Here is a 22596-nt window from a genome sequence, read left to right on the forward strand (position 1 = left end):
ACACACACACACACACACACACACACACACACACACACACACACACACTCACGCACGCCACAGATAAAATATTTTTGAAAGATACAACATATTATCTCATATGGGGATGGGTAAAGGGATCAAACGGTGTCATGGGATATGTTAATTGTGCATTGACCCTCCTTGACCCCTCTTCACCCCTCCTCCTCTCTCCCCCCACACCCGAACAGGGGTCAAGTCGTTCCTAACAGCATCGCGACACTCGAAGGGACGTCTCTACAACTATACACAACAGTAGCCTGTACAGTCTGCAGACATCATGGACCCTACTGCTTTGTGCGTGCGTGTGCAAACTGAAGACGTGCTGAATGGACCCAACCCCCCCAACACACCTTCCACCTCCAACCCCCTCTCCACATCGGCCCCCCACCCCCCATCCACACCTGTCAGTGGTTTTGTGATGAGTCACACAGAGTGCTTGGCTTTGACGAGAGGCTGTGATTGGCTGGGATTTATATTTATTTATTGTCTTTTTGATTGTTCACCGGGAACTCCATAAGCAAAAACAACAAACAACATTTAGCTGTGGGGGGGGGACACCTTGTTGGAAGTTTTTGTTTCTTTCAGAACTTTTTTTTTTTTTTTTTGTAGAAGCAAGTCGCCGCCTGCATGTTTTTTTTTTTGTTTGTTTTTTTCTGATTTGGAAGTTTGTTGTTAGTAGGCATGGGCCGGTAAAAGATGATGGGCTTTCAGTAGAAATGTAGTTAGCGCCACATTTCAGTCAGAGAGACGATCTGATTGGTTTCATTTTTTTTAAATGCAGCCAGTATCTCTAGTTCTGTAAAAGTGCTACATTGATTACAGTAATTGTAATCAATGTATTTTTGTTATCCATTAGTATTAAAGTTGGGTGGTAACTAGTTACATTTACTCAGTTGCATTTACTTGAGTAACTTCTTGATTGAATACTTTTTACTCAAGTAAAAATACATTAAAGTTGTGCTGCTCTTACTTGAGTACATATCTTTGGTATTTTGATTCTTATAGACAAGACTTAAAAAGAAATAAAAGCAGTGCTTACTGCTCAGAGTATTTTAGCTTTTTTTCTTGGTGGCGCTTCATTAAATGAGGTTTAGTTTGTCTCAGCTGAATTGATTCTGGTGGGGGGTTTTTCCAGCCATCTAACAGGCAGTGCACAGCAACAGGTGTGGGTGGGGGCAGTGGCACAGAGCAAAAGACATTCACTCTGGTACTTTCTCTAGGATCGTACTTCAAACATCAAACAGCAGCAGCTGGAAAATCATCTGAGTTTTGAGGCCCGTCAGCCGGCCCATGCCTACTCGTTGCCAAGTGTGAGATGTTCAGACAACAAGCACCAAAAACTGGAGTCAACTTTGCAATCTTAACAGCAGCCAGCAGGAGGCTAAGTCTTTCACTTTTCCTGTTTTTGCTCAACAAGCATTGCATGTTAGCAGAAAATAAAAAGCTCATTTGACAAAGAGGCGCTGCGGACGATAAGCACGAAAAGGCCGGAAAACGCCATGTTAGAGGGCTGCTGCAATGCCGCCTGGAGTATAATTAATCAACCCATCATCCTCATCAATGCTAACAGCTTCACGCACACTGAACTTCAGCGCACAGCCTGACCACTGACACACAGAAACAGCAGCACATAAAACGCCAGCCTACCATTTTGCAGCTCAGAAAAAGCTCTAATCTGGGCAACAACATGGCTGCAAGGTCACTCCGGGTTTTTTATTTTTGCTTTGAGACTGCATGATCTCTCGTGAAATAAGAAACCAGAGTCGATTAGCAAAAAAATAAAATAAAAAATCCCATGTGCATCCCCCTCCACCTCCTTTTTGCCACGTAATCTGAGACAGAGCCGCGACCCAAAAAAGTGGGGGCCGAGTCACATTTCACAACAGAACTGCTCTGTGCCGAAAACACAACTGTCCCCGCGGCGGTGCGGTATACGTGTCGGGGTCTTTTGGAAAGAAAAAAGTGCAAGTTTCATGAAGTCTGAGCAGGTTCGGCCTCTCGTTAATGGCTTCCGGGGGTGCATGGGGCGGGGGGGTTGTTGCATGAACTAAATTTAATCAAGCTAAGGAGAGAGTACTTTGGAGGATGAGTGCACAACAGAGAGTCTTGACCCTCAGGATGAACTCAGACTGACCTCAAATGTGCTTTGTCAGGCACACAATCATTGGTGGCTCATGTTCAATAAATATCGGCGTTTTATTTTTATTTTTTTTATCATTCACAAGCCGGGGTGTTGAAATAATCTCTGCAAGAAAGAGAAAAAGGTCCTGCTAGGATCTGTAAGGCTGCTGCTGGTAAGCCCAATACAGGACAGTGCCAGGCTTTGTCGGGCCTTTCACTGTCTCTCTCTCTCTCTCTCTCTCTCTCTCTCTTTTTTTCTCTCTCTCTCCATGAGCCAAAATGTCTTTACATGAGACAGGTGGCGTTATCAGAAGTATCTCTCTCAGATGATAAAAGCCTGATGAGTCAAACACAAATCCACCTTTTTAAAACAAAAATCGAAGCAGATTCGTCGTATTCTGCAGCCGAGGTACGTCTCGGCTCCCCCCCCCCTTTCCCCGACTCTTTTTATTCCGGCCTGTCTGTGTTGCTCCGCAGCCACGTGACGGGATCAGTTGAGTTAGCCGCTGTGTGCCAACTGGCTTTGCATAAACCTGATTGTGATCTAAGCGTTCAATTTTAAGTTATTAAGTCGGTCACAGCACAAAGAGACCGGACCTGGATAGGAGAATCTGAAAGCCACGTCCGACAGACATGCTGTGACCCTCACCGCGGAAACCACCAGAAACACCCTCCCTCCATGCTTTAGCTGATCAGCTAGCAAAAGTTCTTCCAATAATAAAATAAAAGACAAAGCTGGTTTGTACTTCACCTGTCCTGCAACCGACCGTTCCCAACAAGCTCTCACTCCAAACACACAGTTTTCCTGGCTCCTAGTGAAAAGAGGCCTTGTGTGGTTCGAGACCCATTCAACATACTTTAGAGACCTCCCAAACACTCAGTGAGCAACAGGAGGCCTCAGCAGGGGGAGGTTGGATGTGTGTTGTCAGCCACCTCTGGACACCCGGCTTCAAGAAGCTGTTGAAGTCCAGCGGAGACCAACGCGGAGGGCAGGGGGGTCCAACATTGACATGGATTGGGGCGGCTGTGTGTCTGCATTGTGTGCATTCGAAGAGGAGTGAGGAGGGGGCAATCTCATTGGTGGAGGACACGTAAACACATTAAACTAGTGTATGCACACCAAAAATAAAACCCAGACAAGGCAACCGACCGGTTTTACAGAATGGGAAAGGAAAACGAGACCTTACTACAACGTTTTGTCAGTTTGAGCAGTCTTCACATTTGGGAAACATAACGCAGAAGCATCGACCTTTTATCTTCATGCTTTCGAATATCTACCGATCACACGGCCTGTACATCTTTTTTTTTTTTCCTCTTTTAATAGTCTGTACACTTGATACAATGCCACCATTGGCACGTACACGATATTGCACACTAATATGAAACGTCCTACATCAGCCAGGCGGCTTCTTCTCTTGCTGGGAAGGAGAAACCCGAGACGTTTTTGGACAATGTATACATGGAGACATAAACTCTGAAGACAGAAGAAAAAAAAACAAAACAAATTATGCAAAAGTGACATGTTATGAGTGGCGAGGGGTCCCGAGGACCCCATCAAGGGCTGTAGCACCATGAAAAGATAGATACTGCCTTGGCCCTCCATTGATAGGCCTCTGCATCCTCTGGACTGCACTCACACTCTCTGCATGGGGCAAACCTCTCAGCTCCTATCTGCTCTCATCCGGCAGCTCTTCATCCTTTTTTTTTTTTTTATTCGTCAACATCATGGTGCATATAGTTTGCGCAGCCATTTCTTGGGTCTTTCTCCTACGTCTATGAGATGCCACACCACTCAGAGTGTAGCAAGGGGTTTCCTGAGCTCCCTGTTGGCATAATACAGTGAGCACCCCCTCAGATCTCATTGGCCCCCAGCCCTTTCCAACCACCCACCAACCCACCACCACCGCATCTGTCCATCCCTCATGTCCCTCTCAGCTGACTCCATGCACCATGCGGGGCGAGCAACCCGCAGCCTCCCCCGCCGGTGAGTAGGATATATATGTATATATCTCTGCCTACTGTTAACAACACTCGTAAATAAAAACATACAACGGTCGAGGTCACGGACCATCCATGTGAGAACACGTAAACGAGTGGAGTGTATAAGGCACGGGTCGTAATGACGTCAGAGAGGATGCTGTTGCCTCGCCACACGCTGACACGTCTCACTTTCTTTGTTTTTTGTTTGTTTTTTGTTTTTTTGTTTTCTGCGTCTTGCGCTCCCACAACTGGACCTTTTAACCTTTTTTTTTTTTTTGCATCCCCCTCCCCTACCCCATCCAGAGGAAAGAGCAACAAAGTAACAAATAAGAGAAGAAGAAGAAGAAAAAGAAAAACGTTACCCACTGAAAACGTGGGTATCTTAATAAGGATTTCTTTTTTACAGCTGATTCACAAAATCATAATTAGTACATCTAAGTTAGCACTTTTCTCCTTTAGGTTTACATGGACATGGTGCAAGAGAGTTGATATTCAATAGAGAAGCTCAGCTTTATCCCGTTTGCTTGAGCCCCTGAACCCCCCCACCCAAACCCCCGACCCACCAAGTGGGGCTTTTTAATTCTGTCTCAAACCTTTCCCAGGATTGCATGATAGAAATACTGTCGTTAGCTGACCATGCATCCGGTCAAATCATTATCTACTCCACCAACTTCTTTACAAAGCATGAGCCTACACACATGCTGACAGGTGTTTACAAGCCTGTAGTGCTTCTTATTCAATAAGAGTGCTTTTTATATATTTATTCTGCGTACCTTTTTTTTTTCTTCATATAAGTAAACTTTACATCTTCTGGTTTCTGATTTTGGTTTCATAAAATCCATTATACATTATATTCTCTTTGTGCTGATGTCAAATATTAATTCAACATGAAGACTATCGATTCATATAATAGACCTCTGTGGTTTTTTCTTTTTTTCTTTACTTTGATTAAATCTTAGCATATATATCGCAGTTTGAAAACATTTACTTTTCGAAATAGCTTTGACGTGTGCAAAATCGGTCATCGATAGAGATAGACTATAAACACTCTGTTCATTGTCGTTTAAGTCAAGTAGGAAACAGTTCATATCTTACAGTTCGATCCTTGATAGCAGCGGCTTACTGTTTCATGGGTGGTAAGTGGGGTGACATCCAGTAAAATGAGCGAGGAGGCAGCAGAGGTGCTGCCATGTCTGTGGAGGTTGTGTGTGTGGGGTGATTCCCTTGGAAAATCTCGATCTATTTTACAGCTAAAAGTCTCGTGTGTGTGTTTTTCCCCCCTCTCTCTTTCTCTTTCTCTCACACAGTTCAGATTTCGACTTTGCTTGGTTCACCTCGGCTCCTCTTTAAGATCCTCAGTCAGTCATCGTCGCCGTCGTCCGCGCCGTGCGGGCCCTCAGGTAGCAGTTCGGAGGCCCGCTTCTCTCTACTCCGCTCCTGGATCTTCCGCATCTCCTCCGCGTATTTACAGAAGGTGTTGCCGAATTTGGACCACACTTTGCAGGGCACCGTAATGGAGTTCCGGTACGTGGGCTTCACCTCGCTCACCCGCATGAACACGCCGTACTTGTTGGAGCCCACGTCGAAGAAGAAGCGCTTGTTGTCGACCGTGAGCGAGGTACCCTCCGGGAGCTCCGCCGGCTCCTCGTCCACGCCGTAGTCGTCGATGAGTTTGGCCAGAGCGTCGCGGAACTCGATGAGACCCTGCGCCGGCAGAGCGATGGTCTGGCCTTGCGCACTTCCCAATCCGGGGCCCCGATTAACGGTCTGCCGGATCCTCAGGAACCGCCCCCTCTGGTTCTCTTTCAGATCCATGTAATATTTCCGATTCTCCCGCACCAGGAATTCGCTTTTCAGCGCCCGCCGCGGCTCATCCTGCACCATGTCCGGGTTCGTCGGGCCCAGCTGGGCGTAATGTTCGATAAAGTCCCCGAGATAGTCGCGAAACTCCACGGCCACGGACATGGAGAGTGTGAGGCGGCTCTTGTTTCCCCCAGCGCCGACCTCGGCTATCTTTAGGAAGCGGCCTTTAACATTCTGCTTCACATCAAGGTAGAAGCGCTTGTTCTGGATGTCGACACGCTTGGAGGCGAGCTCCTCGGTGTCGTGCTGCAGCCGAGACATGGCGCCCATCGCGCCCGGGGGCAGCGAGCCGGGGCCTGCGATGGGCCCTCCGTGGTCACTGCCACTGTCTCTGTCCGCCATGATGCTGCCTCCCTGCGTTACCTTCCACCGTCTCCCTCTGCCTGCTGCAACCTCGACTGCCCGTCAAGCCGCTCCGCTGCTCTATCGCGAGACGACAGAAGGGCAGAAAAAAAATGAAAGTAGCAGGAGTCTGTGCTGCGTTCAAGAGACACACGCTGCTTTCGCAACACTCAACAGACGTTTTAGCTTTTAATAAAGCCGTATACCGCGGAGTAAAGTTCACTTTCGTCAAAATCAAGCTGAAACGTTGCAGTAAAAGTATCGCCTTAACGAAATCAGAGGGGTTCGTTACATGTACTGCCTTCGTATTTTGGTGTTTGAAATCTTCTTCGTCCTCGTTCTCATTCTGAAATCCGATAAAAGGCAGAGAACGGACAAAGCCTTACCTGGTGGTTATTGGGTGGGTGTTTCAGCACCAAGGACAGCTGTTCGGGGCGTTCAGCACCACGGACAGTGAACCCGCACGATCCCAGTGGAAGCGGATGAAGAGCGGGATGAAGAGGAAATTTGTGAATGAGCGTTCCGTGTGGGAGTCTGCGGGAAAAAAATAATAAAAAAAAAAAACTGATGAGCTGCGGAACATCATGAATTATTTCACTCAGATTTTTTTTTCTTCGTCTTCTTCTAGCTGTGTCATTCTTGGCAAGCGGGAACTTCGCTGTTGCTAACATTGATAAATATATTTTGTGTTGGAAACGGATTTATTATTTTTGTTAAATAAACCAAACCTATTTTTAGTTTCGGTTGTACTTTAATTTGACATGCGCATTTGCTACCTCTTTGAACATTGATTTATTTCATTTTATGCAAGTTTTATCAATCAAATTGTGAATATGTTTTGGTAGTTTTTTTTCAGTTAGTTTAATACTTCAAATTTTTATGATCTTACATTGTCAATGTACTCAGACGTTTTCAGATTTATATATATGTATATTAAGAAACCTATAATATCTATTTCTATATTTTGGGTATTTTGGACCTCATGGTGAATTTATAACCAAAACTTGCAAAAAAAGCCAAAATTATCACCAAACATGAAACACTGTCTCCTGGCGACCTTTTATGAAGATGCTACTTTCTTCTTCTTCTTCTTATTATTATTATTATTATTATTATTATTATTATTATTATTATTATTATTATTATTATCCTGGACAATCCTGGAAACTTTCGTTTTCACATTAGTAAAAACTTTTCTGAGAATCTGATTGGACAGAGTCTGTTTTGTTTGTTTCTTCCGATGATGTTTTTACACACTTGATGAAATATTTAGCATCCTCTTTCTTTACTCGGGATATTTATATATAATGTGGGTTTTGTGGCGAAATCACATTTTATCAATTTGCTCCAATCACATCTGACATGGTTGAGCTTCTTTCATGATGTATGTATAAAACAGGCAACATGTAGCATTTTGTTGAGACGAAAAGTAAAAACAAGTAAAGCAGCGTTTGCACAGATACTAATTAGTAAGTGTAATTTAAGTACTGAACACTTTGTGTTAACCATCACTTAGTTAGCTTAAGTCTATGACTGTTGTCAAAGTTTCATAGATCAAAGGACAGAAAATTGCGCTAATATCGTAATTAATATTTTTAAATATAGTGTTCTATATAGTACCACCAATGCTTTCCCTCCTCTTTTCAAACAAGGTCTACTCTCTTGCTAGTGACTTGTTGACAGGAATCCTATTGCTAAGCTAATCCATTCGTTTTAGGTTGAGCTTTAATTAGCTTCTATTGGAAACGTTTTAGCTCCTGTTAACCCACCATCTTACCCTACATCTTATCCTTTTTTTATTTTTCAAAACAGACAATCCAAGAGTTTCTGTCCCTAAACTAACAATTTGAATTTCCAATTTGGTAATTTGTTGGTTTCATTAGATAAAGTTTGGAGATTTCTAGCAGTCGAGGCGTCCATAACTTTCACTGTAGCCGTACTGACGTTAGCAGTAAAATATCAGCAAACGGAAAGGAAGGAGAGCTAGCGTTACCCTAGCACATACGGGTGCAAAAGAGGATCAATACAGTCAGACGTGCATGAATTGAAGTTTTTTTTTTGTTGTTTTTTTATTTGAAGAAACAAATGCCGAGTCAGATTATTCTTTAGAAACGAATAACACATTTATGCGAGTTTATGTTTGGAAGTGAGAAAATATCAGAAGGTGTCCAAAAGAAACAAAGCTAACTTAATTTAAAAAAAAGTCGGGTTCTGGGACATTGTACGGCCCAGTATTTTAACACTCAAGGCCAAAGTAGCATTAATAGCATTTTAAACCTCACCATTTTGTCTTATTGGAAAAAACCCATTAAAACTTCTTGATTAGCCAAAAACTGACATGTGGCATGAACATTGGGATTCAGAGTATAAAAAAATATTAAAACCTCTAAAATATCTAGCACTACTCCAAAAAGAGCAGGGCGTAATAGAAAATGTTGCACATCATTTACAAAAAAAAAAAATAAATAAAACTTGGGTAGAAGATAATCACAATATTATTTTTAAACCATGATATGTATTGTAATTTGGGGTTCATATAAGAAGAGATTTTATCTTACAAAAAAGTGTTTTTTTTTCTTTCACAAAAGAACAACCTTCTACCTTATTACAAATGTTCCACGTTCTAAATTTCAAAATGGTTCTTCCACGCTTTTTTTTTTTTTTACTTTATTTAGAAATCAGATTTGGACGCTGATCTAAAACAGCGACGCATCACATCAGAGTGTCAATAAAACGTTTATTGGGGCCTGCCCATAGCAATGCATAGGGAGAGCAGTCACTGCCTCCATGCATTGCATGGCAGGCACCTATTGTTCTACACCTAATAGAATGTCTCTTTATTATAGATTATTTATTTTTCTTCCATCACCGTTAATGCGGCTCGTACCGCTGCATGTACCCCCACAAAAGTGGTATCAAATCGTGCGGGATTTTGATGACGACATAAATTGAGAAAAACGAGAAACGTTTAGGCTGAGTGTCTCACAGAATCACTAAGATTTCTCTCTGAAACACACACACAGGACAGTGGAGGTCTGACTCCAAAACTCTTTTTAACTCCCCCTCACAGGCACAAATAGAGGCCTAATGATCTCAAAGTTGGTCATGACATAGATACACATGCCTGCTCCTGTAAAATGTTTTCAAAATTTTCCTAGGGCTTATGGTTTCTTGTCAAGGTCCTGGAGACCGACGCTGGGTGTCTCACAAGTATAGAAACCAGCATCCTGCCTGACAGAGAGAGCCAGCCCAGGTGCAGATCATTAATTACCAGAGCAACGGGTCCTAGACAGAGGCAGTGAGTATTCTCACAGCGCTGAATCAGATCTCACAATGCATTGTGGGAAGAATACATATTTCCTGTGGCTATTCATGTTTTGCTTACATAAAATTATTACTTGTCTAAATTTTTGAGTGTAAATTAAAATCCTCAGTATGAAAATTGAAATTGTTTTTAGAAATTAACTATTACCAACTTTCTTCATGTTTTTTCTTTTATTTTTTTTATTTTGGACCATGAGTGAGAACCACATGTGCGAAGCTTATAGTCGTCGGTCTCGGATTGAAATTCACTGGCTTGGGGTTTATACATTGCTTTTCACTGGTGACTTATATCATCATAATATACCTGACAATATTTACAGCTACTGTGTGCTAGTGTTGGGTTAAGTGTGTCAGACCTGCATATATCTATTTTTCACGGCAAATTTGAAACGCTGGGTTTAAAGTGATGGGCACAGTTGGCAGGCCCCTTAAAATTTCTGCTGGAATTTTCTAGTTGATTTCAGTTGAAATAGTGAAACTCCTACGGCTTGAACACACACTGAGGACACTGAACACGTCGAGCATTTGTTTATGTTGATTTGGATGACAATGGTTTACAGTTTAGGAAAAATCAGAAAAGTATAATTTAAAATAAAAGCACATTTACTCAAAATTGCGCTGGATAAGGTGTTTTTTTCGGTCATACCGAAATAGATGTATTTCGTAAAACTACAAAGGAAACATTTTTTCCCCGCATCTCATGAATCATGTGATCGACAGCCGGACGTCACTGCTGGCGGGAAAAGATGAAGTAGTTTCTCAAGTAGGCGGGGCTTGTCACCGACGTCTCCTCTGATTGGCTGATAGATGATGAACGCTGTGGCTGAAATATGAACATATCTCATGTATCTGTTTACAACCGTAGCTGACATGATTTTAATGACTTATTGCCTGAACAAGACTGAGATTTTAATTGAATTAACAGAAACACTGCAATTACAAAATTGTGTTTTTCATATTATTTCTTTATTTTATTTTATTGTTTTTTTATTATTATTATTTTTACATTAGCAGAATATAGACAAAGACTTGCATTGACACCATTGGTGATGCTGCTTTAACCCATACCTGCACACTTCTTTTTAGCCAAACCTTTTCCCTCCACTCAACTTTCCAAGCCCATTTTTGGATACAGAACTTATTAAACCTAAGACACAATCAGATTTATTTATTTTAACAAAAAAGAAAAAAGATCCAAACGCTTGTACTATCTCAATCTCAATCCAGTGACCATGACTGTAAGATTCACTTTTCGAATAGAATTATTAAAATAAATGATCTTTGACAATGTTCTGGTTGAGATCCGCATATTCCAATGACGGGGGGAGATGAGAGGCCTGTACTTGAGGTCAACTTTACAACAAGCCTTATGAATTCGGACAAACAAACCACTTCTGATTGGCTGGAAAAGTGGGGGTTTTATTAGAGGCACGTGCGGAGCGGAAACGCTTCACAGCCGCAGACAGTGACAGCTGTTGCTGTTGCCATCCAGTCCTGTTGAAGGAGTGAACTGCAGTGACTCGCGTATTTCTGGGCGTGCTCATCTTGTAGAGAGAGAGAGAGAGAGAGAGGAAGAGAGAGAGAAGGAGAGAGAGAGAGAGATGGAGGGGGCTTGAGTGTTTCTGACGGGAACGTAAAGATGAAGTCCTGAAGCCCCTCCGCACACATCGGGGGATCCATTGAGAGAGTTTCGCAGCGTTAGTCATCCATCCGCAGCGCGTGCGTGCGTGCGTGCGTGCGTGTGTGTGTGTGTGTGTGTGAGCGCGTCTGTTGCGCGCGCCCTCCGCCGTATACCCTGAGATCCACAACGGGGGGCACGGTCGCACGCCGGCGGGGTCCGTGGTGGCGGAGGGCCTGGGGTTTCGCCCGGGTTGTCAGGCTGTTTGCGCAGGACGTGGCGGTCCGACGCCGGTGACAGGGCAGGTGATGTTTGCTCACGTCAGCCGCTCGCGTTTGATGAGGGGCGCAGGGGACGCGGATGGAGGGTGCGCGCTACTGTTGCAGCGCCTCACCGGATAACTGCTGCTATCTCATCCTGTCCGTCTGTCCCCCCCTCCCCCTCCCCTCCTCTTTTTAAAATTTTTTTAAAACTTATTTTTATTTACTTTTTCTTTTAGCTTGTTTTTGGACCAGTGGAACTCTTTAAGAGCGAAAAGACGCGGGAATACAGGGTTTTATTTTTATTTATTTTATTTTTTTATTTTTAGGTGCGTGTGCGTGGAGTGCGCATCATTCCTTGTGATTCCCCCTGTACGCGCAAGAGAGGCAATGCGCCCACCCATGCGATGCTAGCCTATTAGCTGAAGAGAAAGGCAGAGAGAGAAAGAGAGAGAGAGAGAGAAGCACAGAGAGAGAAAGAGGGAGAGAGGTTTCAAGTCCTGGATCTCATAGAGGAGGCTAATTTACGAGTCTTGTTTTGCCTTTCAGGAAGGGGGGGGGAAAAAACCGGGAGAGATAAGAAGGGGAGGGTGGTCGGTGAAGGAGAATGCAGCAATCACATTTTTAAGCATGCAGAAGCGGGCCGTTTCCGGTTCCTAGGCTCGCCGTATCATCACCCCCCCATCCGACGCCAAGCAGCAGCCGTATGGGGAAAGCAGAGGCAGACCCAGATGGCATGGACACTTCCACGACGTCTGCCGCTCTGCCCCGCCTGCCCTGCCGGAGCCCGTTCGCTGCCGCTGCCGCCGCCGTCTCTCTCCTCCAGCTCGCTCCGCCGCCCAGCAGCACTGCAGCACAGCACAGGCTGACGGCATGAGGCTGGATCCGGTGCATCTCTCCATGCTGGTCATCGGGGTCTCCTTCGCCTGCTACGCCCCGAGTCTCAACTCCCTCCAGGACCAGGCGTACCGATCGGCCGTGGTCATCGAGGGCGAGGTGCGCTCCTCCCCGGAGAACGTCTCCGCCAGCGAGCCCTACAGCGTGAATGTCAGAGTGCTGGATGTGTGGCCCGTCAACAGCGGCGGCCTCGAGAGGGAGCAGCTCGTGACCGTCGGGGACTTCGGCTCCGAGGCGCCCTGCACCACGGTGGAGAAGGACCACAGGTACATCTTTTTCATGGACCCGACCGCCGAGCCCCTAGTGTTCAAGGCGTCCTACGCCCCCGTGGACGCCAGCGAGCCGGAACTGAAGAAGAATGTGGAGAGAGTGCTGTGCGAGGACTGCGGTAAGTTGAACTCCCTCCACCCCACCACCACCACCATACACACTCACACCACCACCACCCACCCACCGCTTCTCCTCGACCTCAACCTCAACACACACACCCCCTTTTATACCTGCCGTGCACCCACAGGCCGGCGGAGGTGCCACGGTGATGTAAGGCGATCTGTGGATGCCTGGCGTCTGGTCCGCACAAGCGGGGAGGAGGAGGGGTGGGGGAGAGCAGAGACGCTGAACACCCGAAACCTCCACAAACTCCAGATTTTATTTTATTTTTGTTTGTTTGTTTTTTGTCCGAATGAGTGAGAAATAAGCGACGGAACGCGCCGAGCAAAGTTGTAGTTTCCAGTTTCGGTTCCCTTGTCTGTAGTGCGTGGGGAGACGCCGTGTGTCAGAGTTGGACCAAGTGTGCCAGAATCACGCGACGGACGCCTTAACCTCCTTCTGTAACTTTTACACGGCTTGCCCTTTCGTTGCAGCGGCTGCTGTCAGATTTGGAGCTAAAATGGTGCAAATCCTCCAGAGTGTTGAGCTCGTAGCGACGGCGGCGTGTTGGTGGACGCAACTTGTCGTGTAAAAAAGAAACAAACGTGCCTTTGTTTATTACCCTTTACATCACAGAAGCTGTTGTACATAATGTCTCGTAATTAAATATTTATAAGAAACTCCCCAGTATGTAACAGTGTAGCAGGAGTTTATGTTAAAACAAGAAATTTGTGAGGGGAAATGGACTCAGTTCTTCTCAAATCTCTCCTTTTTTTACGTACGGGGGTCAGCTGATTAGCTCAAATAAAAAAGTGTGTTTGTTAAAAGCACAGTTGGGATGAAAACAGCTGACACCACGCAGTTAAAAACAAAAGCTTTATATTCTCTATATTTAGCATCCAGAATAAACAAGGCTGCTGTCTGGAGGCAGTAATTCCTCCAGAAAAGCTCACTCAGATGTCTAAACAAAGGATTCAGCGAGTGTTTGAAATGACAGTTCCTCCTGCTATTTTTACATCGGCGACCTGCTAAAATTATCAAGCCTTTAATCCGTTTTGACAGTCGCTGTTGTCGTCAGTCTAAATATATTTTCGTAAAGGAGGCAGAAGTTCAGGAGAGGAGCTCTACTCAGCAGATGTTAGCTTCAGCTTTGCCTTTCTTTTTTTGCCCTGTGTGAGAGAGTCCCTGCAGCTTGGCTTTGTGAATAATGCATGTTTTTCACCACAGGAGTAACATACACACTCACATGAAGAAGCATTCCCATAGTGAATTAGTGACTTTATCACCATCCGGAGTGGCAACAAGTGGCATCAAGTGGCATCGTTGCAACTTGGGTTTTTTTATTTTACCTTCTATATTAAAGTGCTTCTAGGTTGCTGGACAGTAAATGAAATCATACATGTGTAAACAATAAAATCTCAGCTAAAGATTAAGGTTATTGGCGCACCTATTAAGTTTCGCTTTACTTTTAAAGTTGATCCGAGTTTTTCAGAACTTCTTAATGTGCATATATATGACACGATGCTTTTAGCCACACTTTTAGGTTTTCAAAAGTGCAGGGGATGTGAGCGAATTGGAAAGGGGTTGTGATTGGGTATCACATCATATAGTAGCTTAAAAAATATAGGAATGCTACCTGAACTACATAAAGCAGTCATGAATACTTTAAGTGGCAGAATTATGTGTTTTCCAGGCACATAATGCCATTTTGCAGCACAATCAAGTTGCCAAATACATACAAATTTTTACTTTGTAATTTAGTCTCTGTCTCTTTAAGAAGCTCCTGCTCTTCTTGAAACATCTGCTTTCAGGAAGTCATCAAAACATAGCTCCTCTGTTAACCCTTTAACATCGTTTTACCAGAAGTAGCTCGTATAGTGACTTTAGCAGGTGTGCAGTTCCGCCAGGTGTTTGCTAATCCCTGCTGGCTAGTCTGTAGGAGCCTAGTGGGGGGTCGTAAGGGAGGCGGCTCTGTGAAACTCTGAGGAGGAGCTTTGTCCATGGAGGTGGCGCTCAGTCCACACAGGCGTTCTGCACAGCTGAATGGTTGCCACGAGAGATTAACAATTTTACACTATGCTGCCACTTTGACTACACCTAATTAGAGATCAAAATTCAAGTGTGTTTTTCTTAAGTTCCCCAGTTTTGTTTTGTAATATCGGTCACTTCCTGGAATATTATGACTTGTTGGTTGTGACTGGGGATTTTTTTCCATCATAGAACTACCCTAATTGGATGAGAGCGATCTGTCTATCATTCGCTCGTGCTGTGGTTCTGTTACGTACTTTGCTTGCTTTTTGGTCTTCTTGGTGTTCCATACATAGGAGCCTGTGTCAGACGTAAATTTAGTGAGGTAGAAAAGCTCAACACCACAAACTATATGTTCATTTACAAAGATGTATGTGCGCATAGGAGTTTCAACAAGACTTGCAGATTTTGAGCAAAGCTGCATGAAAAGTAAGGATGTCAAAACTCACTTTAACAACTCATGGTCAACGCCATGGTCACCCATGGACCTGTGTGAAGAGGACCTGTGCTTATATTTGCCCCCTTGCAGAATTAGCAGGATGTTAAGCCTGGGAAAACAATCCAAAGGCCATCGTAAGAGAACTGCCATCTTGGGTTCACCAAATCTCCATAACGACCCGTATGGCAACCACTTTGTAGAGAGAAATGCCAGAGAAAACCTTTTCCGTCCTACCGTCACAAACGGAAACATGTGGAGTTTGTTCAACTCTGTTGTACTTTAACTGGAACAAAGTGCTAATTAGATCACAGTTAAGCTTCTTGGCTCTGACAAAAGTTCAATAGCTTGTTTATATCTGTCCAAACAGGCTGGTTATAGACAACTTTTTAGCACAGTTAGTGCTCAACCAGTCTTAGATAAGAAATATTGTTCTTGAAAAACATTAAAAACAGGCTTCTTATGATGCCACTCATTTCAAAAAGTGTGATTTGTATCACTGAGCTGCACAGTATCTGCGTTTAATCATATTTTTTTTATTTAATGATATTTATCGACACTTTTGTAGAACAAAAGTGGAGAAAATAGCAAGAATAACATTTCCGATCAGACTTTTTATTTCCCATCAGTAACTCAAATTTGCCATGATAACGATAAATCAAAATGTCTTGTCTTGATAGGACTTTTCTCTTTTTTTTTTTTTTGCAATAAATTATACAATAAATGCCCAAACCTGTAACTGTAAAACAATTTGAGGATTTCTGCATCTAGATCACATACAGGGTAAAACCACAGGAGTTAAAGGCCAAACATATTTATCAGCATGGAAAACTTTCAGGAATAGATTGAATTACTGCTATTATTATTAGCTATCTTGTCACATTCTCACATTACCTGAGAAAAACATTAACTGATCTTCTTTTATATTGTCTTAACTATTAGCTCTAATTCTTTCCCTTGTTCTTGTCCTTCTCTCTCTCCGTTGCAACAACTTTTTGTTGAAATAAAATCCTCAGTTGTGTCCATGACGTCTGTCTGTGCTGAGTTAAAGTCAGAGACGATCTAAACTATTTCCATCGCTCTGATTTGTTGCCTCTTCCCCCGACTTTTTGGGTACCTCCCCCCTCTCTTTTTCCTCTGTCTCTGCATCATTTCTTTCCAGAATAATTGTCTCTCCAATAAATGAGCCAGTTTTTAGTGCCTCCTTCGTTCCTACGGAGGACTGATCCTGTCAAAAGAGGCACTAAAAATCCAAATAAATAAATGGCTTAATAAAGTAATTAATTCATCTGACAAACACTGCATATGGAAAATAAACATAAGAACTTTCCCAACTCCTTTTGATGTTGACCAATAGGAGGGAAGCTGTCTCGGCATCCCACCGGGCTTCCTTACCGTCTCCTTCCTCCTTTCTCACTTTACCTCCTGCAAAGAGTCAGAGGAAAGAAAGAAAATATGAGGAAAAGAAACATGTAAATAAATGTACAAAGGAAAAAGTAGCAAAAAGATAATACTGTGTGATTTTTAAAAAAATGACAGTAAAACAACTTAAAAACAGAAAATGAAAAAAATGAGGAAAAAAGAAATATTCAAATAAAAGAGGTAACTTAAAAAAACCCAGTAGGATCGGAAATAATAAAAAAATTGGTGATAATGCTAAATTAATACTTTTGAAAATTAAAACAAATATTACTTTATCACACACTGTATAATCAATTAAGTTTGGAAAGTTTTATTATTTCATTTTTTACAAACGTCATTGGCAACAGCACTGGTTCTTCTGGAGTTTTTCGGGAGCAGATACCTTCAGCTGACAGAAAAATAAATTCATATTTTGACGAGTGGTCCATGTTTCCATTACCTAACAGCTGAAAGCGTTGTCCAACAGTTGCTGATTTGCTAGCAAAAGATATAATGACGCAACAGAGAGAGGTGGTACTTTAAAATGAGGAGAACCTTATTATCCTCACATAAAATGGATAAAAACTAATGTAGTCAACCACATCTTAAAAAAAAAAAAGAAAACACTGTACACACGAGGTCGGATTCAGAAAAGTTTTTATCCACATGAACTCGCACAAATCTGCCCCTGAGTGTTGTTTTAAACATGCCACACCCATAGGGGGCAGTGTAGCATAAAGCTAAAATTTGCCAGCCAATCAGATGGCTTCAAAACAGCCATGACTTCCTGTTGGGAATAAAACATGGCGCCAGGAAGTTCATTCATGTGAACAGATATATAGGTTGAAGTACTTTTAAATAGCGTGTTAGAATATAAAGTTAATAAAGCATGAAAGTTTGTCGACTGGGAATTTTGTCAAGTATGTGGATATTTGGGCGCAATATTTGTCACATGCTGTAATGCGTGGGACCGCAAATCTCTGTTTTCCCATGTGCACACGCAAACACAAATACAGTTTTATCAAATCTTCACTGTGGTCAGAGTTTTTATAAATGATCATTTCATAGCGATGAAAGGCCAAAACGCATAAAATTGTATTTTTTTCCCCAGACGTCCAGCTATGCTAGGCCTTCGTTTTAGTTCACATTTTTACATGTTGCTGTTGCTGTATTGTGTTTCCCGTAGTACAGAAACTAGATTTTGCAGGAATCTTTTACGTAATGCGCAACAACCACAATCCCGCCATGAATACCAGGCCCTGAAATGTAGCAAAGTCGATCAGCTTTGTCCAAACCTCAACAGAAATGTTTTTACAGCTACGGGTGTGATGCAGCTCGGCAGTAAACGCTGGTAAGCACAGCCAATTCAAAGTCAGCACTTCTTTAAAAGAACATCAGCTGTGGGTATTTAGAGTTTGTTCTACCTTCAAGCTCAACAAAAAAGAAAAAAAAAAAAGAAAAGAAAAGCTGAAATGATTTGCAGATCTCTGCCTTCTGCTTATTCCTAACAGTGCTTTGGAAATGTTGGTAAATGATCTTGAGCTGAAGTGATTTTCTCGCTACAGTATGGATGATCACGGAGCTCTGCTGCAATTGACTTCTTTTCTCTCTAATCCAGCGAATGCTAAGCTAAAACCAAAACGCTGCCTTCTGAAAGTACAAAACAATCCCTGACATCCCGAGCGCAATGTAGGTCTCCTCTGATCACGGCTGCCGGCGTGCCATTTCAGATGCATTGACAGTTTGTTCCTAAAATAGCTTTATCTGATGCCCAAACATGCTCCTGTCACTGATGCCGTATCTAAAGCTGCGTACCTCCCTCCCTCTCTCTCTCGTTCTCTCTCGTCCTGCTGTAGCTGACTGTAGCTAGAGTGTGTGGTTCAGCTTCTGCCTGCCCTTCTGTCAGTCACTCAAAGCATGGAGCAGAGGAAGGAGACGGGCAGAGGGGTCTTTAGCTTTAAAACTACAAAGACGTGCGGCAGTAACTTTCACTCATAGCGAGGCCTTTGGTACCCCGTCAAGGCTGAAGACGCAGAGGTCAGGGGTGAAACTACTGTATGTGTGTGTGTGTGTGTGTTTCATGGATTCGTCTCAACACGTTCACAGTATGCACTGTTGGTCCAATTTATTCTGAAATGAGACGTCCTGATCCATGTATGACTGTGGGGTTTTAATATCCACTCACTGCAAAAACAGAAATTCTTACCAAGTATTTTTGGTCCAGTTTTGTAGTGTAAACATCTTAGCACACTTGAAATAGGATGAAACTTAATCAACTGACTTTTTTTCAGCAAGAAACCGGAGCTTGGTTTAAGTCAATAAGACTTTCATAATGTTGATGAAAATGTTCTAGCTATAAGTGAAATCACCTGCCAGTGGAACTTATATTATGACTTATAATAGGGGAAAAATGTTTTATCTGATAAAAATAGATTTATATTTTAATGACTGGTCTGTGTTTTGATTACCCAACAGTTGGAAAGGTTTGGGTTAGCAAGAGTTAGGTACCAGCAGTTGTTGAATTCAACAAGTGTTGGTTTGCTAGCTGTCAAAGCAACAGATAAGGGACATTTTTCTCATATTATGACTTATATTAGGTAGTTTTTTAAAATCAGTATTAATAACCTATGTAGCTATACATATAAATATAACTGAACTATTTCAATCTGGAAAGACTCAGACGAAGAAAAAGGAACAATTAAAAGATTTAATGACAGCAATGAATAACAGTTTTTTGGCGCTCGGGCCCCCGCAGCTGACCTGAGCTGAGATTTGATGTGAACTCGATGAACATCCCGATAACCGATTAGGGATGCTCTGCCCCAGGGCCCGACACTGGTGGTGGAGGTCTGGAAAGGGTGCCATCCTGGAGAGCCGAAGGATGTGGGTGGAGAAGGGGAGGTGGTGGGTTGAACGCAGCTGGGAAGCGGCTGACGACTTCGGTGTGGATCCTTTTATGCAGAGCTTGATTGATGATTGGACGCGCCGGGTGAGGTCCAGAGCTGAGGTCGGAGATGAGCATAACGCCGATGGGCGAACGGAGGTGATGGAGTCTTCCAGGTTGAATTTTCGCTATCAGCTACATTTGTTTTGATTTCGTGCTAGCTCCTTCTGATGGTGCCAGTTTCTGCTAACAGTGCTAGCTCCTACTAATGGTGTTTCTGCAGCATTCAAGATTTCATGTTATAGACCAAAATTATTGGTTTTGCAGAATTCTGAGTATTTTCTCTTCCCTCCCCCCCTACATTTAAAAATCTAAGACGAACTGGTATTCATATTCAGCTGCCCTACCATTGCTGTTATAGCTGGAGGTCTTTTGGGTAAAGTTTATAAAATCTTTGCACGTCTAGAGATTAAAATTTTGTCCAGTTTTTCTTTGTAAATCACCTGAAGTTTTGTCAGATTAGATGAGAAGCATCTTTGAAAACCAGTTTCCAAGTTCTGGCAGATCTCCGGACGAATGAACATATGAATATGTTTTGACCTGAGCTATTTCAATGTAGATTTAGCGTTATTGTCCTCCTGGAAGGTATTAAAGTACTGTAAACTGTGTCTTCTTTTCCTCTTAATGGAGTTGTGCACCAGTGAGTTGGTCTCCCCTTCAATAAAATATGTTAGTTTGTGACGTTACAAAACGCAGGAAAGCTCAAGGAATCTGAACACTTCCCTGAGCCCAAATGTATAACCTTTAAGCGAGGTTTAAAGTTTATGGCTGTCTTTTATAATCCAACCATTTCTTTTCAATGTTTTTGATCCTTTGCTCTTAACTTACAGAACTAATCCCTTCTGTTACTTTTTTCATTCAAAGCTTTTTTTCCTCTCTTTCTTTTTGCAATCCAGGAAATGAGCCTGCAGCTAAAATAGATATTTCTTTCTCTTCTTCACTGATGAGTGTTTCCCTCAAGAAAATATCACTTTTTCTTTTATCAGTTTTTTTTTATCATGTCTGTGTAGTTCAGGTGCAATTGTTTTACATTTATATGATTAATTTAGTCTTATTGTCAGTGTGCACACTAGTTAAGTATCCAGTTTGACAATGATGGAGATTTACTAAACGTAACCTTAAAAATAAGGCTGGTCTTGCATAAGCAAAGTTAAAAAGCGATGTCTTATGTTCTTCATGAAGCCCAAATTTGAACTACACCACTTTTTTTAACGATTTACGAGGAACATTAGGTATTTTTGCATAAAGACTTTGAATCGAATCAGTATCAGCTTGAATTTTACTCAGTATTGTTTCAAAAAGGATGTTGCTGGTATCAAACATCACTGATATTTGGAGGCGTGGGGAACTGGACTGCTTTGTTTACTTCCTCTGCTGCCATTGCTAAAACCACAGACTACAGTTCTAAAACATCATTCACAATTTCTCTACTGGAGTTCTACTGGAGGAATCCAAGTCATTGTGAGAAAGTCCAGATGGAGAACTGGAAGGAGATGAGAAAGCAATATCCAGGCTAGCTCCATGGCAAACAGAGGGTGAAGGGGGTAAAACAAAAGCTAGCTAGCTCTTCTACAGTTAGCCTGGCTAAGTGTAAAGCTTCCTTCCAATCCGTTCCTCTGACTTTGTTTGGAAATCTCCCACTGACGATGGAAATGGCTAACTTTGATTCTTTCTCTCTGAGAACTAGCCGCCACACCGGAGAGTGTTGCTATCGGTCAGACCTGATCTCACTTAGCAAGGCGTGTTCATAAACTGGAAAAAGATTGGGGGTTTTGTGTTTCTGACTAGCTTGTTTCATATCGAACTGAAAGTTCTCTTGATTCCTGGTCACCGGCTAATTTCTGGTGGCGTCTGAAATCGTGGCCAACAGCGTCGTGTTTCACTTCAGGTTGACATGCTGGCATAAACCTGCTTGAGAGACTCGCTGGTTTGATCTATGACTTGATGAGTGCGAGTGTTTGTGTGTGTGTGTGTACCAGGTTTTATATCTTTATGGGAACCTATCTCTACAATGTGGGGTTATGGGGACCGTTGCTCCTTGTGGGGACATTTTCTTGGTCCCCATGAGGGAAATTGTTATTTTTGGGTTAGTGGTTAAGTCTGTGATGGTTAGGGTTTGGATTAGGATTATGGTAAAGGTTAAGCTGTAGAAATTAATGGAAGTCAATGTGAAGTCCCCACAAGCGATGAAAACATGACTGTGTGTGTCTATGCGTGCATCGCCTCCCCTCGCTTGTCTGCTTCGTCCTTTCTGCCTCTTTGTTGCATTATCTGTGTCTATTTCAGATCCCCTCTGTGTGTCGCTCTCTCTTCTGTTACCCTTTTCTTCTCGTCTTGCTCACTGTCCTAGTCTCAGCAGAGCACACATGCACACACACATACATACAGCAATGCCAGTTAGCTGTTGCAGTTGCTGCTGTGCTGCAGATGCCCCAGTGTGCTGTCATTAGCAGAGAGATCTGGGGCTGCTATAAATTATGCACGCAGAATAACAGAAGGCAGAGGAATTCTCCACTCTGCTGCCTTGCCTGCCTGACTGCATGCATGTGTGTGTGGGTGCATGTGTGTGTGTGTACTGCAGGTGGATGTATAGACCACGTCTCAGCCCAATTATGTACTCCTGATGTCATAATGATCAACTCCGTTTGTCGAGGAGTGTGTATTAGCGTGCTTCTTTGTCACACAGCTCCCTCCTGATGTCAGAGTCGTGTAGCTTCATGTCCTTCAGTTATTCAGTGTGTTTCCGTGGATATGTGTGAGTGTGTGACTGTGTGTGTTGTGTTGTCTGTGAATAATGTATCAGCACTCATCTATTTCAGCAGTCAGACTTAGTGGAAAACTCCAACACACACCTCTTAAAGGGATGTTACCACATGACTTAGTTTGTGAATGAGAGAGGTTTTAGTGTAACCCCCACCTACACACACACGCTCACACACACACACACACATGCACACGCACGCACAAACACATACATGCACACGCACGCACA

At 43.0% G+C, this 22596-nt stretch overlaps 2 protein-coding genes and 1 long non-coding RNA gene across 6 annotated transcripts in view; 1 reads left to right on the forward strand and 2 right to left on the reverse strand.

Annotated features, from left to right (window-relative positions):
• Nucleotides 1–668: 668 nt before the first annotated feature.
• purab (purine-rich element binding protein Ab) lies at nucleotides 669–6973 on the reverse strand. 2 transcript variants are annotated; one of them, XM_016679808.1, is made up of 2 exons: nucleotides 6714–6973; nucleotides 669–6403 (listed from the first exon to the last, which is right to left on the reverse strand). In XM_016679808.1, the coding sequence occupies exon 2, from the start codon at nucleotides 6325–6327 to the stop codon at nucleotides 5482–5484; it is 846 nt and encodes a 281-aa protein (XP_016535294.1). In that variant the 5' UTR covers nucleotides 6328–6403; nucleotides 6714–6973; the 3' UTR covers nucleotides 669–5481. The 2 variants fall into 2 exon arrangements, with proteins under 2 accessions (XP_016535294.1, XP_007568414.1); XM_007568352.2 differs by having other exon boundaries at nucleotides 669–6408.
• A 3724-nt stretch (nucleotides 6974–10697) lies between these two features.
• Nucleotides 10698–22596, forward strand: part of LOC103149276 (pro-neuregulin-2, membrane-bound isoform-like) — a 68181-nt gene continuing 56282 nt past the window's right edge. For 2 of the 3 annotated variants that reach the window (XM_007568353.2, XM_007568354.2), the window contains exon 1: nucleotides 10699–12814. In XM_007568353.2, the coding sequence (XP_007568415.1) occupies nucleotides 12403–12814 (412 nt within the window). In that variant the 5' untranslated portion in view covers nucleotides 10699–12402. Of the gene's footprint in view, nucleotides 12815–22596 lie in introns of all 3 variants that reach the window. The other variant, XM_016679806.1, reaches the window with a different exon arrangement.
• Nucleotides 15675–22596, reverse strand: part of LOC103149275 (uncharacterized) — a 24766-nt gene continuing 17844 nt past the window's right edge. Inside the window, exon 2 of the long non-coding RNA XR_477454.2 lies at nucleotides 15675–16684. This is a non-coding gene — a long non-coding RNA (uncharacterized LOC103149275). The remainder of the gene's footprint in view (nucleotides 16685–22596) is intronic.

Source organism: Poecilia formosa, unplaced genomic scaffold, assembly GCF_000485575.1.
Source record: "Poecilia formosa unplaced genomic scaffold, Poecilia_formosa-5.1.2 Scaffold221, whole genome shotgun sequence".
In the NCBI taxonomy this organism is placed as follows: domain Eukaryota; kingdom Metazoa; phylum Chordata; class Actinopteri; order Cyprinodontiformes; family Poeciliidae; genus Poecilia; species Poecilia formosa.